Below are 18,486 nucleotides of genomic sequence, written 5' to 3' on the forward strand. Positions count from 1 at the left end.
ACTTTCAGTATCAGGGGATACAAAAGAACAGAGAAAAGATAGTCCACCCCATCCCCTCCTTTCTGAGAGAGGGTAGTACAGTGCAACATGTAAACAGAGAAAGGTGGAATTGATTTGTCCTCAATCTTATCCAAAATTGTACAAATTGAATGATCATAGCTAAATCAAAGTGGAAGATAATCCAACAGTAATTCATATTTTCTAGGGATTATAAACATATTCTAACTCAGAACACAAAGTGTTTTTATAAGTTGGAAATAAAGATCTACTCAGACCTCTTGGGAAGGTAAAGAGGGACTTATATACTTGAAGAGCCTGTATCTTTAAGTCTTCAGAGAGACTTGACAGTATTTTTTAACAGAAGAATGGCCTGTGTTTTAGGTACTTCAGGAGTTAAGTTTGTAATGTTAAAGTAAGTTGGACATTTTAAAATTCAACCAATAATTATTTCTCATGGATGACTGATTTTATTAGCACCTTGGGAATATATTCCATGCTCCATTACCGAAATACATCACTGCTATATCTAAGATTAAGTTATGTACTTCTGAAATATTTTTAAAGAAATCTTTACCGTTCCCACGGTGTTGTTACAAAGGTCAGAAAAAAAAGATATATTAATGTTTGCTGGTGTTTTGTTTCTCATCATTTCTTTAAGAACAGCTATTATCATTTCCACAAAAAGGGAATGAAAGTTATAGAAACAGAAACAAAGGAGAAGAGGGTGAGGAAGAGAAACTGAAGGAGGAAGGGCAAGGAAGAAGAGGAGGAGGAAACAGAGGAGGAAAAGGAGGCTTCTTTCCAGAAAGTTCTCAAGATGATGAGGAAGGCTAGTGTCTCAGTGCCTTAAGTCTGCAAACTGATTGGCTACCACAGTGAGAAGCTAAAAGGAAAACGTAAAGAGAAGGAAGCAGAGTTAGCTGTTTGGGTCTTTATAGATTTGAAATTCTTGATTTCATCTGCAGCCACAGAACCACAGGTTATACGTTATAATTATTAACTTTTTAAGTAGCATAGCTGAAATCCAGTTTGTAAAGGATCTTTCTGAGTCGGTTTTTGTCTTTTGCTTTTGGCTGTTCTGAGGATCAAACCCAGGATTTCAAGCAGACAGAACCACTTTTTCTTTGAGTCAGGGTCTCTGTACAAGGCAGTCTGGACTTGATCTCATCAGCACTGAAGCTATAAGTATGTGTCCCCAGCCCTGCATATCCACCCCCAGTTTCCTTTCATACTTCATGGTGAGACTAAAGTAGCCAAAACAAGCAGTGCTTGAAGTTTCACAATTAACAAAACCCCATCGTGGTGTAAAAAAAATCACACAAGAACACAAATCTATTTTTTAATAAGGTTTAATTTTAACTAATAAATTTAAAGTAACGAGAGTAATACGAATCCAAGTCTTCACTAATTTGCAATACGTGACCTATTTTTTTGTAACCCACAGGTGAATCTTCTTTTCACCATGATCTGTTTCCAGCCTTGTGATCTCCTCTCTCTCTCTCTCTCTCTCTCTCTCTCTCTCTCTCTCTCTCTCTCTCTCTCTCTCTAATCATTCTTCTTTGCATCCTCCATCTTCCATAGTTTAACGAGTCACAGACAGTTTGGCTAAACAGCCATCCTAGCACAGTAATGCTTCAGCTTGCAAGGAAGGACCCCCTTGTTGAGCTGGTAGAACTCCACGAGCTGGATGAGATCTGTGAACTTCGTATGGCCATCATCCAGGGTGTGGAACACCTCACCATCATCTTCCACCTTCAAGAGAAGAAGCAACAAACTAATAAAAGGAAAAGCCAATGAACGAATAAGCAAAAACTTTAAAATAAAAAAAAAAAAAGACGGGGATCAGCTACCCAGAAGTCCTCTGCATACTATGTGTTCACAAGCAGAAATCAACAAGTATATAAAACTAAGGACAATGAAAGCAGTGCCATGCCTGCTTTTCCTGGCAACATCACTTGCGTTCCAAAGCAGTGTCTGCTCTTTGACAGTGCTCTTTGGTATTTCTTCCTCAGCTCTGCCACTGTGCTGTACAGTTAGGCTGTCACAACTATTGCCTATTCTCCAGGAGGATTCTGTACCCTTTACTAAGCAGAAAACAGAACTGGTTTCACTGAGAGGTGCATTCTCCTTTTAAATTATTTTTAAGTTTTATCTATCTATTTTTCTGTCACGCTTTTGGGTATAAATCACTTCATATTTGCTGGGGCTGCTGATCACATAATTAAAAACAAAAACAGAAACAAAAAACTCAGATTGTCAGGGAGGACACTTTAGACACCTATTGGGAAATTCCAGAAAGAGGCATCTCAACAGGAATCACCAGCATTCTAGCAGCTTCACAAAGCAATTCCCTGCTACCCCACTACCCTATGAGCTACTATTGTCCATATCTCTCTCTCTCTCTCTCTCTCTCTCTCTCTCTCTCTCTCTCTCTCTCTCTCTCTCACACACACACACACACACACACACACACACACACACACACACACACACAACAGAAATACCAAAGAGCTCTGTGCCAAAGATGTTTCCTAGTGTTCATAGAATAATTTAAATGCCCGCTAGCTATACAGCACCTGTGATTTCCTCATGGCTTAAATGAAGTTAACAGGAAGCCCCAACAAAGACATATATTTTTGAGAGGAGGGAGGAGGCACAAGGGGCTTTCAAGCACTGCTTTTTAAAAATCTGTAAGTGACATTCATGGAAGGACTTCTTAGTGGCCTTTTAACAATAGGTGGCATGAGGTCTATACAATATAACATAATCACATTTCATGGAAAAGGGGAAAATTTAATTTCTACAATTCCTGTATTTCTTATATTAATTCAGGCTCATAAAACCATTTCTGCCAAACTTAACTTTAGTCAAAGCACAAGCTCCCAAATAATATTTAATAAAAGGAACAAAAGAAAAACCCAAGTTTCCCAAAGCGTATGCACGAAGAACATCCCCAATACACGAACCGGAAGTCACAATTACTTACGGGTATAATTTGAAAGTGTTTTATCTTTTGTCCGTGACTCATTGACAGTACAAAAGTTCTGGGGTTACTCTGACTATCCCGTACCAAGAAAACTCTAAAGAGAAAAAGAGGAAATTCATTGTGTTTCTCTGCACACTCAGATTTCATAGAAATATTTTTATGTAGAAATTCAGGAAAGCATATATCTAAATGGTATAGGCAGGGCCTCCTTTACCGGGTGCTCAAAGGGTAAGACTCTCCAACTTGGCAAACAACAGGTAATAAACTGTAAAACTAGCCATTATACTAATGGAATATAGTGAGGTGAATACACAAACCTTTTGTCAGATTGTGTGATCACAACTGCCAATATAATGTGAAAGTGGCATCAATAATTACTATTCTGTCCTTTTCTCACTGAGAAACTAGAAACTCGCTCATAGCCACTCATCACAAAGAATAGGCATTGCTATTTTAACTGACAGGGCATGACCGGCCCCTGAAAGGAGGAAATTATTTGGAATTAAATAGGTTTTTTTTTCCCTTCTCCCATGGTGGTTCCTCTTGTTTTTACCACTGCAGAATCGTGAGTAAGAAATGAATATATTCTAACAAATTAATCTTGAAATTGTTTGGGAAGTATTTAGGTAACAATGTTTTAAGTAAAAGAAAGACCCAAACAACGTGCACTTTAACCTTGAAGAGACCAGCAGAAAACCTTTATAATGTCAGGCTGGACAAGCGAGATGTGGCCTACTGGCCTAGGGGGAAAAGACTACCAGGCAGGGATTCGGATTTACTGGCAGTGCTGTGCAAAACCCGTTTTGTATTAATTATTGGCAAGCACACTGTGTAAATGTCCCTTTGCTGACTCCAATACTAAGCTTACTGTGCCTGGGCAGGGAGGCAGCCAATATCTGAGGAAAGCATCCATTTCATGCATACTGTGTGAGGCTCAGAGATTACATCACTGGGGGACTGGACAAAAGGGCATTTCAGTGGTAAAGAAGGCTGTAATTCTCTTCCCTTCCCAAGAAGATCAGCACCACCACCTAGTGGGCTACTTGGCACCATCACATTTTCCCAAAGAAATAAAAGAGAAAAAAAATGTTTTAAAGAAACACACTCATGTGTTATTCTTTATTCAATTATGCCCTTTAATTTACAAATCTAAACTCTGAAATTAAGGAAATTGTAATCTTTTATTATGTAAATACTTATTTTTTTATCTGTAGACTACCGTTCATTTAGATTTATAATCACAAAGGGTATGTATGCTTCAGGTAGAGAGACAGAGCCACATCTCTTCTCAGGGACGAGTGAAATGTGAGAAGACGTATCTTTATCTAAATGTCAGCACCAAACGGCCCGATGATGTCAATGCCTTAAGCCCACTTTTGCAGATACAAGACCCTATCACCACTGTTTAAATGGATCCTGTTTTCCCTCCTCTTCAAACACCAATGCAACCCCCTCGTTTGCTCTGCTGTTGGGAAAGAAATCTGGCTAGAATTGTACAACATGGATGAAATATACTAAGTAAAACAGAAAAGCCTTCCGATTACAAATGCTCTATAACTCATTTTATCCTCCTCTTTTGCACTCTATAATGCCCATTAAAATAGTAAGAGATATCACCAAATAGTATTTTTATAGCTACATACTCTTTTACAGAAATGGCAATAAATACATTAAAAGAAAAATAAATGAGGCAAGAATTCAAAGTATATAAGATAACGCGTTTTAATTAATATATTTTGCGTCATACCCAAGAAACCCAACTTAGGGCAACACCATGCTATGAAATCTATTTGGGATCATATATCTATTATATGTGCAAAGCAAAATGTTGACATCTCAAACAGACTTGACTGCCCCCACTCATACGCTCGTGTCTGAGATGATAGAATTCACATGAATAAAGTGAATCTTAATGCTAACTGGTCGAGAATAAAGTATCCTGTTACTTGGTCATTCATGCACAAATATTAAACACTGCTAGAATACAGTGACAACCATGCTTATGGAACAAAAGTGCTTCTGCTTCGTGATAAGGCGCGGTTATAATTTCACAGCATGTGTTAAGTAGTTAACATTTCATAGGTAGAAAAAAACTGCAAGTATCAGACTTACCCATCCACAGGCCCCTGCCGGGTAATCAACTGCTGAGCTTCATCTCTAGAAATTCTGTGGTGAAACCATGGCTGGGACCGGTGGAGAGCTGGAGGAAGAAAAAGATCTGTCTGACACGATCATGACTTCATTGCATGCAATCCTCGTCCTATGCCATGTGACCGTATCTAAAGGAACATCGCTCTGACTGAAAGAAGACATACCCATGTTCACAGCAGAGCTCTGAGAGGGCGCAGTGGGACTCCCATGATTCCCCAGGCGTAAACATCCTTTTTTCTGAGCAAGAAAAGGAAAAAAGTAAAACTCAACTTCTTGGACAAAACACTCAAACCATGAACATTTGAGGAAAATGAAGCTACTGGTACCCTCCAAGCGAGTCCTTCCTCAACGGCAACCGAAAGGGCTTCAGTGGGGTTGTCTATGACTCTGGTCTTCTGACCTGAGAAGTCCATTGCTACTAGGGAATTCTCTGATACGCTTCTCTGAAAAAATGCAAACAATCTAATATGAACATTTGAACAGTCCATATATATTTCATCATTCAACTTCAATGTTTTTCTGGCCATATGGTGTCCACTCTGGACTGGGATGCTGTCAGGGACCCTGTAAGTGTCATGGTTGGCAGGAAAGTGATCCACACTTGGTGAAGAATGGAACTCTAGTTACCATCACTTTCGCAGGCACTGGAGCAAACTTCCAGAAGCTGACCTAGTGGTTTTAGTTCTCTTACACTTTTAAGCACAGTAAAACTTTGGAAAGGGGTTTCCACATGACACTCATCCCAACAAAACTCTAGGCATAGCTACTTGGAAACCCCCATGCAAAGTAGCAAAGCACCTGAGACCTGTATAACAAGAATCCGTTCTATTGACTGAACAACAGTGCTCAGGGTAACGGCCTAAAGAGGAAGCGTAAGGGTAGATTCTATTGATGGACGATGCAAAATACATGGTACTCTTTCCCAGGTTCTAGTCACCTAGTAACTAAGCTTGGGATATTGGGAGGTTCAGGAAAGCTGGCTCCTTAGAACGTCAAGAAGATGACAGGTTGCTAGACAACATCTCGTCCAGCCTTCTGACTGACCAGGCATCTGTCATTGTCCTTTGGAGAAAATAGGCCTGTGTGTTTAACAAGTCTGGTTCCTCTAATACCATCTCCAAGCTGTGCCTCTTACAGGAGTCCAGATGCAGCCAATCAGAGATTTAAAAGTTAAAACATACAGAAGAGGTAAAATGGCGATCTCACATTGACTAGTCCAGTGATTATCTGCCAAGACAACTGAAGGGGATGTTGAATGCATGGACTTAGGAAAATGCTGGAAAAGAGCTAGCTCTCTGTATTTCCTAGGAAGACAGCAAAATGTCTATTGATCCATTAGTTCATCTTCTAAGCTCTAAAAATTGCCAACTAAACGTCAAGCACAACTACTTATGAAATACCCTCTTTGTGTTTGTCTGCATGTATGTCTGTGCAATCCATTTGCCTGGGAAGGTCAAAAGAGGGGATTGGATTCCCCAGAACCGGACTTACAGAGGATTTGTGAGTCATGTGGGTGCTAAGACTCAAACTCAGATCCTATGGAAAAGCGGCCAGAGTGCCTAACAGCTGAACCAACTCTCTGGCCTGGAATAGCTTGTTTTAAACCTCATAGCTAACCCAAAGTGTACCCTTTAGTCCACCCATGTTTGCGTGCCAACTTGTTCATTACAATGAGTCATTGGTCTGATTCAAGGCCTCTGGCTTCTACACTATCAAAATTGGGTCCTCACCAGGACACTCCTCACTTATCCTGTTGTTGCTCTGTGCCCTGTGGGTCTTACAATTTTGGATCTGGAAAAGATTGGCCCTTTCACATGCTTCAGCAGTTCAAAGATGAGGTAAATTTTGGGATAGGTCAACTAAAAGCCCTGGATCTGGGCCTGGGTGGTAGTTGAGTGGATCAGCCCACCAGCTCTCCTGCACCACACCACCAGGGCCAGCTCCCCAGCACTGCCCTGGCTAGTCCATCAATGCTGCAGCAGGAAGGAAGCAAGGCCAGCCCTCCCGGTCTCATGCACTCAGGGCCAACTCACCCATATCCACCCCTCCAGAGCCAGCTCTACAGTGCTACCCATTCGAGGGGTGTGGCCTGCAAAAGGATAGACCGTGGAGCATGCTGGGTTCCACGATGAGATGTTTTCTCTGCTTTGTTCTGTTTTGGTTTTTTTACTTTCACTTTCTTTTTTCATTTCTTTTAGTGGGGAAGTGGCAAAGGCAGAGATGGGGAGATAGTGGAATTAGGGTGTATGATGTCCTACTCACAGTCAATAAAAAGTTAAAAAAATAAAACTCATAGCAACGGAAGGTATAATTAGGTTAGCATATCTCTATCTAGAATTTGTATTCATGTCTTATTTTTATTATTCATTTTAAACATACATAATCTTTCTTTAAACATGGATTTTAGCTATTCAAATATGGAGATTCAAGTGTGCAGATTATTAGAAATATCCTTAAAATAAATTCAATTTTAAAGTTCCAGAAAATAGTGATTTATTGGCCTTGAAACTCAGAGAGTACCATGTCAAGAATTTGAAAGTACTGAGAAACTCGCTCTTTTCATTGTGTGTTATAATTCTGAATTGTGTCATCGTTGCTAAATAAAAATGCTTGTGTTTTACAGTGAAAAAAAAAAACACTTGAACATCTTTGTTTTGGAACATCTTATTTCTCAGATTTAGTGCATCGATTCTGGTTTTATTCAGGAAGTAAAATTCAGTAGAATTGTAGTTCAGATCCGTTGATAACACTAAAGTTTCTGTGTCCACGGTGTCACCAGTTTTCTCTGTAGGGAGGTGGGGGGAAGCGGGAAGCACAGCTATAAGCCTGAAGCCCAGCTTGTACCACAGAACAAGGAGGGTGGGGGTGGGAGGTGTAAAGGGAAAAACTCATCTCTTCTTTGCTATGTATTTGTTTTTAACATATCCTCTGAAAACAAATCAACTAATGCCTGGATCTCAGTTTCATTTAAAGGAGTGGGGGATTTTTATTTCATAATAAACCTCTTAAAAAAAATTATGTCACCCTCTCCTAGTCAAGAATCTCGAAAAAAGAACTAGTTGTCAAACTCTCTAGTCAAGAGCCTTGCTGCCTTCCTACGTCAGTGAAATGAAATAAAATGCTCCCAAAGGAAACAGCACACAACAGAAACATTCAAGTTAAGCTCCACTAATTACTAGAGCAATGAAAGCCAAAGGGGGTGATGGTGGTACAGCCAAGCCAAGATGTATGTGGGGCCCACCAGATAGTACCATGTCATGCCTCTCCGAGGAGTGTGAACTTCAAACAAAATGTTATCCACGAGAGAAAAAAATTTAGGGTCCCTTTATCACTGTATCACATACCCCTGTTTATTAGCATCTGCTATTTTCTCTGCAAAGCACGAGATAGGGGTGGCGGTCTTGTTGTAGCTCACCTCTATTCCTTAGACCTGCATGCAATCTCCTGTTTGTTGCAGGAGTTCTTATTACTGACAGCTGCTCTTTCCTGGCAGATGCTGTCTCTGTAATCTCTATTTGCTGTCACACTTTAGTTTGCCCTCCTCACCCCGTGATCTTCTGTGCCGGGCTGGGGACCAGTCGAATATGCCTTTGCTTTGCCGACCTTAATGAAAATCATCTACCTGCCCCAACCCCAGAGTAACTGGTCCCGATCCTAATGATAACTTGATCCTTATAATATCTCTCCCTCCACATGCCAAGATGGGTTCTGCACTCTCAAGCTACTGATAACATAAAAAACGATGTTAGGAAAGAGACGCAAACACAATCTTTTTTCTTTCTTCCCCTCAGTATGCCAAACAAGGATGTGAAACAAGTTCCCAGGCTCATAATTATCTGGCCAATGCAAGGAGATTACAAGACAAACAGAGAACATTTTTTTATTTGCTATGGAAACTACACCATAGGAAAACAGTAATACAGCAAATGTTTTCTACTGAATGGCAGGTGGTGGATGAAAAATTAATAGTTTACCTTTAGTGGACAAAGAAATAGGAGCGAAGCAGAGTTTGACAGACTGGAAAGGTCAATTTCAGCTCGATTTCCTTCACATAGGAAAGCAATACTGATAACAGTCAGAACTGGTTGGACTTCTCAAATATTTGCCCCAAATTCTCACCCATTCTTCTAAGGATGAATAAACCTTTCCCCAAGAAACATAGTCCATGATTTTAATAGCCTTGCCTTCTCTCCCAAGAGGAAGGGCTCTTGGACTAGCTTGGGTTTTACAACTCACACTTTAAAATCGGCTCCACCCACTCCCAGTGCAGTTTACATAACACGCCTGTTGCTCTGGGAGTTGAACTCCAAGGCACATAGCAGCCAAAGTCCACCATCCCATTGGAAGGAGCTGGATAAATGTGTAGCCCGTTCGTTCGCTACAAAGAGACCACAGGATTTCTCCTGTATTGTCATTTCAGCTCATTCCTACAAAGCCCCAGAACAGTCCAGATATGATCATCCTCAAAGACTGTACAGTAATCCCTTTATCTTGCACAGTCAGAAAACAGTGGCTAGCCAAAGTCATGCAGACAGCTTATGGTAACAGGGGTAACTGTCTTGCTGTGTCTTGTCTAGGGTTCTTTTACTGACCACAAAGTAGGAGGTACAAGGATGAACTGCCCCATGGACAGGTCTTTCCCACACAGATATCCAAACCTCTCTCCCTCTTTAGTCTCCATAACTAACTGTGGAGTTTGTCTTCCTAGACACAGTGGTCAATTAACACTGTAACTAAAATCTCACACACACCTTGACTGCCAGAATTTCCCATCTTCCACAATTTCAATAGGCAAAGGTAACCGTGACCCCCCATACTTGAATGTTAATGACAGCGATGAAAATGGAAAGGAGTTTGATTATAACATTTTCCTATGATTAAAAGGACGTTAGACAATAATTGCCTCCAAATGCTTAGTTGCTGTTAACACATTCATCCTAATAACTTCAGACTCTGAAAGAAATTTGCAGGGATTTAGAGAAGGATTAAGATAATAAAATTTAATATGCTTTGTGTGTGTGCATGTGTGTGTGTGTGTGTGTGTGTGTGTGTGTGTGTGTGTGTGTGTTGGAAGATAAAGTAAGCTGACAAACTGTAAAAACATCCACCTTAAAGACATTGCTATTATAAAATTCATTACATTCTTTAGTTTCTTATTTTAAGGCTTATAAGAATATGATACAAAGATGGAAAGTTATCTTTCTATGACTTAAAGGAACATAACTACGAAATTGGAGAGCTTTTCCTCTATCGTTCTGCCAGCATCATTTCATGCTTCATTCCTAGAGCGGGCCACTTCATCTGCTACCTGGCGTGTGGGACACATGTACCTTTCTTGGTCACAGCCATGAAGAATGTATTTTAACCTCAGTGGAAACACATATTTCACACTAAGTAATTTGTACCACAGGCACATATGTCTGAATTTTGAATGCACTCAATAACAGGGAGTACAGCAAAAGGAGCAGAATGTACACCTTATGTGGGAAATATTTTTGTGTGAATGTATGGGAAAATAAAATTAAGTTCTAGAGAGAGCACAATGTGTGTGTGTGTGTGTGTGTGTGTATGTGTCTCTGTGTATCTGTGTGTGCCTATATGTATCTGAGTGCATCTCTGTATATGTGTCTGTATGTGTCTGTGTGTTTATGTGTGTCTATGTATATCTGTGTGTGTCTGTGTGTGTCTGTGTCTGTCTGTGTGTGTCTATGTGTGTCAGTGTGTGTCTGTGTGTGTCTGTATGTGTCTGTGTGTGTCTGTGTGTGTCTGTATGTGTTTGTGTATGTGTCTGTATGTGTCTGTGTCTGTCTGTGTGTGTCTATGTGTGTCAGTGTGTGTCTGTGTCTATGAGTATATCTGTGTGCATGTATCTGGGTGTGTCTGTGTGCATCTGTATATATCTGGGTGTGTCTCTGTGTCTCTGTGTGTGTGTGTGTGCGTGTGTGTCTGTGTGTCTGTATGTGTCTGTGTCTGTCTGTGTGTGTCTATGTGTGTCAGTGTGTGTCTGTGTCTATGAGTATATCTGTGTGCAAGTATCTGTGTGTGTCTGTGTGCATCTGTATATATCTGGGTGTGTCTCTGTGTCTGTGTGTGTGTGTGTGTGTGCGTGTGTGTCTGTGTGTCTGTGTGTCTGTATGTGTCTGTGTCTGTCTGTGTGTGTCTATGTGTGTCAGTGTGTGTCTGTGTGTGTCTGTATGTGTCTGTGTGTGTCTGTGTGTGTCTGTATGTGTTTGTGTATGTGTCTGTATGTGTCTGTGTCTGTCTGTGTGTGTCTATGTGTGTCAGTGTGTGTCTGTGTGTGTATGAGTATATCTGTGTGCATGTATCTGTGTGTGTCTGTGTGCATCTGCATGTATCTGGGTGTGTCTGGGTGTGTTTGAGTGTGTCTGTGACTGTCTGTGTGTATCTGCAAATGAATATCCAAGCTAGAGCTGGAGAAGCAGTTCTAAACTGATGTCATACATGGCCTAGATTTTGGCTTCCAGTTTTGTGGTTTTCTGAAAAGCAGTTATTTTTAAGGACCTAGAACTTTAAAAGTATCATTATTAAAAAATCAAAATACAGAAAAGCCTAGGTATTTATAATATACCTTCAAAACTCTAAATAATCCTATGCTCTGTGTTGATAAAAATACTAAATTAATATTGAGTCTATAACTATACACTCCAAACCAATGGTTGTTAAGACATAATTCACAATGCAAAGAAAAATAGTCTACAAACTATCTTATTATGACCTCATCAAATGTCATGACAGCACAGAATGGCTTAGAGAAGTCTTTCAATTCGTTTTAGTTTAACACATAAAATCATTGGTTATCATTGAATGTTTTATATATTTCTGTGTTTTTATTTTTAATTATAGGGTCTGAGCATACACAAAACACAAAACTAAAACATCCTTATAACATTGAGAATGTTACAGAAGAATTACTATATTTGATCCCAAGGCAAAGTGTATATGTTTAGTGTTATATAGCGGTAAATACTGTAATTATAAAGTCCAGATTCAAAGCCTTAATGCTTACCATGGGTGATACGCTCTGAGAACTGCAGGCGCTTCTAGCTTGGGATGGATGCATATAATTCTGGTACAGCTGCATGCCATACTACAGAACAAACAGGAAAAAAACAAAGGTTCTCAATATATCAACTCACTGAATGTCAGCACCGTCACTGGTTATATATTATCAACCCAAAAAAAGACTGAAACTTTTTTGATTTTTATTTCTTTTTTCCTCATACATATATCCCAACCACATATATCCCAGCTTTACCTTCCCCCACTCCTCCAAGTTCCCCACCATTTCCCCTCTTCCCCAGATCTATACCCTCCCTATACTCCCAGAAAAGAGCAGGCTGCCCAGGAACATCTACTGAACACAGCACAGGATACAATAAGACCAGCCACAACCCTTCACATTAAGGCTCGATAAGGAAGCCCAGTAGGAGGAAATGATCCTGAGAGAAGTGAAAAGAGTTAGAGAGCCCCCCACTCCTGCTGCCATAAGTCTCCCCAAAACACCAAGCCAACAAACATAACACATACGCAGAGGATCTAGTGCAGACCTCTGCAGGCTCCACAGTTGCTGCTTCAGTCTCTGTGAGCCCCCACGAGCCCTGCATAGTTGATTCCCTGGGTCATGCTCTCCCAATAACCATGACACCCCTGGCTCCCACAAATCCTCCAGCCTGCTTCTTCACACTTCACTTCTCCATTGCTGGTGGAAGTACAAACTTGAACAGCCACTATGGAAATCAAAATGTCGGTTCTTCAGAAAATTGGGAATCTATCTACCTCGAATCCCACCTATACCTCTCTTGGGTATACACCCATAGGACACTTTATCCAACACTCTATTCTACCACTAGGACCCTCGGTCAAAGATGTTCATAGCAGCTTTACTCAGAATAGCAAGAGACTGGAAATGGCATATGTATCCCCTAACCAAAGAATGGAAAAGAAAGTGTGGCACATTTACACAATGGCATATTACCCAGCAGGTAAAAAGAAAAAAGACATCATGAAATTTGCAGGCAAATGGATGGAACTAGAAAAGAAATTACCTGAGTGAGGTGACCTAGACCCAGAAAGACAAACACGGTATATACTCACTTGTAAGTAGACATTATCTGTAAGGTAAAGAATAATCATGCTACAAGCCACAGACCCAGAGAGGCTAAGTAACAGGGAGGGCTCTAGGCGGGGATACAGGGAAAATGTTTCCTTGAAACAAGTTAGCAACCAAATTTTTGAAATAGTCATTTCGGAACCATAAAGGGTTATATTTTAAAAAGGCAGTGTTTTCACTTACACCGGAAGCTTTTAGTATACCTCACCAGAACAAATCTCTAAAATTCACCTTTCTCCTTGGTGCCAAACTGTAGTGTAAGCATTTTGACTGATACGCCGCCTGGTGATGAAGATGACTTGGAAAAGATGTTGTCCTTTTGGGGACAATGATAATTTTTAAAATCTTACACATCCTAAATATCACTGAGAAATTCAGTCCCTCAGATGTCTGATGGATGAATTGCTTTGTTGATTAATTAAATTATAAATTTGGTCTTATGTGGAAAAACCCTTAGAAGTACATTATCCTTCCATAAATATTTATCTGTATGTACATGCAGGCCTATGTCTGCCCTGCTCCCCAGTGTGTGTGTGTGTGTGTGTGTGTGTGTGTGTGTGTGTGTGTGTGTGTGTGTAGTTCAGAGAGCAACCTTAGATGTTAGATGGAATTCCTCAATTACTGTCCTCTCTCTCTCTCTTTCTTTCTTTTAGAAAATGGTTACATTCTGAGAGCTTATGAAGTAGGCAAGACTGACTGACCATCAAACCTCCCGCCTGCTCCTGCCTTCCCAGCACTGCTATTACAGATACATGTCCTCGAGCCAACATTTTTCACATGGGTTTCGGGGACTCCATGTGTCTAATGACTGTGGCCCTCCCACTTGTAAAACTGCTTTCTCTGTTGAAGTATCTCTCCAGACAATTTTTAATTTAGGTTTTCTTGTGGCATTTATTTTTTTACTTCATATATCAAAGTAGTGGGGAGTCATTTGGATTTCAGACAGAGAGGTTCAATTTCCCATAAAATAAAAGATGGTAGTGTAATGCCTTTACATTCAGGGGACAGTATTATGGAGCATGGACTAGAAGGCTACCATGGGGAGGTGGGCCAGGATTATCAGTGTGAGAAGCAAGTGTGCAAACTTGGCTGCTTTCCCCCTTGAATTTGCCACTTTGCTAAAGGAAAGAAAGCAAGGGGGTAGACAGCTTTACTGATTTCATTATTTCATCAAGGTCTTCAAATATTTTCATCGCTGCAATGAACCTAGATTAGGTCCCAGCAACTGGGTTCTAACATAGGCCTCTGCCGCTTTCCTAATGCCAGCTTATGTCACAGCAATCAAGTTCTAATGACTCTTGCAACATCCGAGGCAGCAGTGCTGAGAAACTGTGCATATCTGGACAAGGCATAGGCAGGTATGGAATCTATGGACAACAGCTTTGGGGAAGCAGAATACACCATCAACTCTAAGTTGAAGAGCACCATTTCTCATCTGTTCCGCTCTGAACAGAAGAATGACTAATGCCATATCCACCTTCTAGAGCAGTTGATGTCCAACCATCAGACGTGATACCTGCCTCTTTTGCTTGGGAAACAATGGCCTGCCCTCAGTATAGCTTGGGCCTCCGTACCCAGTTCAGACACTTACTTAAAAGCTGGCTTCAGATCCCTTGGTGGGTTTTCCAGTCTGGATCATCTTCTTTCACTTACTCTGCCTGCCTAGGCCAAGCCCTGTGCCTCGTGCTGTCTCCTAAGGGCAAGCGTGGGCTTAGGACACACTTGTCTGCCTGCCTGCACAATACTTAGAAACTGCCACCTTGCCCAGGCCTTCAGGGTCACATACATTAAACTGTTTCCCGAACGAATAGAAGAACTAGGGGTGGGGTGTCATGTCCAACATGGAAACCGGATAGAAAAGTTGAAATCAAGGAATCTTAGTCCCAGAATGAATTCTATTTAAACATTCTGGAACAGCTATTTTCCTACTAAAGACTATGTCCTTAAATTAATTCCCACAAAGTGAATATATTTAGTAATGTAAAGGAAAAAAAATGTCAAAGAGGAATAGGAGAATTACTGCTCTCAAGATCTCGATTTTAACATGAATCCAAACCCACACTCGCTTTTAAAATCCTCTACGCCGACTACTTTATGCAATTATTTCTCTACTTCTAAAAATTATTACTTTAATTTAAAGTTTGAGTGACATTAATGGGACCTAATGAAATTTAACTATAAGCCAACAATAACTTCATAAATGCAGAGGAGCTTAATTCCTAGATGCATTCACTGTAGAGAACAGATAGTAACCTCAAGCCAGCACTTTCACAAGAAACATGCTGCCTGGCCACCTTTTATTTATCAGCATTGAAAAGCCAGCTACCTACTAATAAGACGGTTTTCTTCAAAGATGTATTGTCCCGGTCCTGGCAGTGCCTCTGTGCTGCTGGGGGTCTTTAGAAAGCATTTAACTCTGGCCAAGGGGTAGGGCATGGGTCACCTCAACATTTGCCTGTCCCATGGAGGGGCAGATAGGCACCAAACTAGGCTAGAGAGAAGCTGGCCGAGTTCTAATTGATGGGAACAGAAAGAACTGACACTTAACCAGGATACAGAACAATTCAGAAAGCAATGATTCTCCTTTCTGAGCTTCAGATTTTCTATACTCCTCTATATAACTAGAGTATTTTCCAAAGAAAAAAAAGAATTTCTCCTGTGCAGCTTAGGTCAGTGTGTATGTTCATGTGTCTGTGTGATTTTGTATGTAGATGAGTGCACACATGTGGGCATGCACGCATTTGGAAGCCAGGAGTTCACACCCTGAGTCTTCCTCAATTAGTTTCCATTTTGTTTCTAGACATGTCTTGCTCACTGAACTGCAAGCTTGTAGACTTGGTAAGCCAGCCAGTCACCACATTCCAGTGACTCTTGTGTCTCTGACACAAATGCCAATGTAGAGGGGTTTATATATCATTCCACTCACGGAATAGGTGAACTCATAAAGACAGCTCAGATCAGTGGCTATCAGGGCCTGCAAGAAACTCCTTCTCGACAACACTATCTTCTTTTAAACCCAAAGGGAAGTTATGGTTGCACAACATACTGAATGCATGAAACATAAATTGTTCATATTAAGATAACTTGATGAACTCAATTAAAATCTTGAAAACTACAAAATAAAGCTTCCTTCTGCACCTAGCATGACACGACCCAGTTCTCTCTACTCTGTTGTCTTCACTCCTATCTCACTCTCAGGAAAGGGTTAACACAGTAAAGATAGTAAGAACACCATAACTAACACAGGTCCCAGAACATACTCTACAGGTAAACCAAGAGGGAAGCCAATAAGCTTCCTCTTGCATTTCTGCCACAGAAGAAAGAAAATGGGGACACTAAACATTCCAAACAAGTCTAGGTCTTCTCTAATGCTTATTTCTGAATGCAGCAAAAAGATGGTTTTAATATACACTTATCTAAATCTTTCTCTGCTAATATATAAATTGCCATGATACATGATCACATGTGGTACATAATTAACATAATACATGTGATTTAAACATTGGCAAATCATACACAGTTCTCAAGTATGAATTGTGAAGAATGTCTCAGAATATGTTGAAACTTCCATTTCATAAGAAAGATTTAAAAACGGTAGTAATCCACATATTTGTGAACCTCCGTAGCCATGGAGAACTGACCGCATAGGCAGACATAGTCTGGGGGTTGTGCCTTTTTCAATGAAAACAATTTTTTTGGTAATTTCCACAAATATTACTAACAAAGCAGCATTTTCAAAAGGAAATGGTTGATCATTTCCATAATTAGGAAATCAAAGTTGTAGCAAGTTTACTGGAATAAACACTTTAAAATAAATGTGCTTTTAAAAATTATTGTTTGCATTTTTTACCTATTTATTGTGTGTTTGCACTTGCATGAGTCCAGGCAAGTGTTCGCATATGCCTTTGGAGGTAAAAGACAACTTTTTGGGTCTCTGGTGTCAAACTCAGGTCATTATGTTTGGGACAAGTTCTCTTATTTTTGAGTCACTGTAATGGCTCCTACGTATGTGTTTCCAACACAATTTGGAAGAAACCAGTCTGCGTCCACTCTATTTTTTAATCTACCTTTGGAACATACCAACACTCCTCAAAAAATGTCATCAAAAAATTATACTAACAAAATTTTAATGTCAACATGGCATACAAGGTATGCTTCAAAAACACATTAGAAACCAAATGTGTGCCCCAATTTCAGCTGCACTCATTAAGTTGCAAAGCAGCTAATAAAGCAGTTGCTGCTGGAAGAGGGGGGCGGTTAGTGCTGTTTAAGAGTGTTGACCACGCTTCAGCGGAAAGCCACACATCTAAGAACACTCCCGGAGAAGAAACTGGGCTTTATGGACCGGGGTGCGGGGATGCGGGGGGGGGGGGGCTTGGGGGGTGCAGGGGGATGTACACAGTTGTGGGTTGGAAGGGAAGCAGGGTGTGTCAGGGGGAAGAATGGAGAAAACAATCAAGTGATCAAAAGATGTAGAAAATTCTCAAAGGGAAGAGAGAGAGAGAGAGAGAGAGAGAGAGAGAGGGAGAGGGAGAGGGAGAGGGAGAGGGCGAGGGCGAGGGCAGGAGCGGGAGAAGGAGAGGGGGAGAGAGAATGTAAAATTATTCTAATTAGCAATATCCAAGGGGGAAATTTTTTTAAATACAATTCTCTGTGATTTTGGGGCAATTTTACAAACACGGCTAAGTTGTGTACAGGAGTCCCATCACTCAGCTACACAAGCTACATATACAAGACCAACAATAAAAAGTCATTTCTAGAAACAGAATACCTACTTCCCCCACAAAAGACTCCCAGGTTAGGGTACATCGCTCCAGTCTGCATGCTCACCTCTTAGGCTAAAGACAGCAGTGATTATCTTTCTTTCTCTCTTACAGCCACACAGACGAGTGGAACATCTTCACATTGGAAAGGAGATGTGTCTTTAAACGCTTATGGATGTCAGAGCAGTTCACAAGCACCCACCCGCCTTGAGAGATTACCTTGAGCAATCTAATGGCGGTCACCCAGCACATCCTGCTTTGGTCTTCTTCTGCACACAGCATTTTCAGGTCCCGGGGCCCTCCTGCTTTGGTAGGCTAGAAGGCCACAGCACATTATTAATTGTTAATGCATATCTTGAAGGCAACACCTGTTGAAATAAAAGCCACTAAAATTCTCCTATACATAAGAGAACTCTATCTCTTTTAAAGAAATCAAAAGAAACTCAAGCTTCCCT

General features: G+C 40.6%; 1 protein-coding gene across 4 annotated transcripts in view; it reads right to left on the reverse strand.

Moving 5' to 3' along the window:
• Window positions 1-1,333: 1,333 nt before the first annotated feature.
• The window catches only part of Grb14 (growth factor receptor bound protein 14), a 115,945-nt gene continuing 98,792 nt past the window's right edge, over window positions 1,334-18,486 (reverse strand). For all 4 annotated transcript variants that reach the window (NM_031623.3, XM_087654024.1, XM_087654027.1 and 1 more), the window contains 7 exon segments: window positions 1,334-1,752; window positions 2,987-3,080; window positions 5,099-5,186; window positions 5,302-5,374; window positions 5,464-5,580; window positions 12,165-12,245; window positions 18,251-18,346. In NM_031623.3, coding sequence (NP_113811.2) covers window positions 1,606-1,752; window positions 2,987-3,080; window positions 5,099-5,186; window positions 5,302-5,374; window positions 5,464-5,580; window positions 12,165-12,245; window positions 18,251-18,346 — 696 coding nt within the window. In that variant the 3' untranslated portion in view covers window positions 1,334-1,605.

The sequence above is a fragment of the Rattus norvegicus genome, chromosome 3 (assembly GCF_021556685.1).
Source record: "Rattus norvegicus strain SHRSP/BbbUtx chromosome 3, alternate assembly SHRSP_T2T, whole genome shotgun sequence".
In the NCBI taxonomy this organism is placed as follows: Eukaryota; Metazoa; Chordata; class Mammalia; order Rodentia; family Muridae; genus Rattus; species Rattus norvegicus.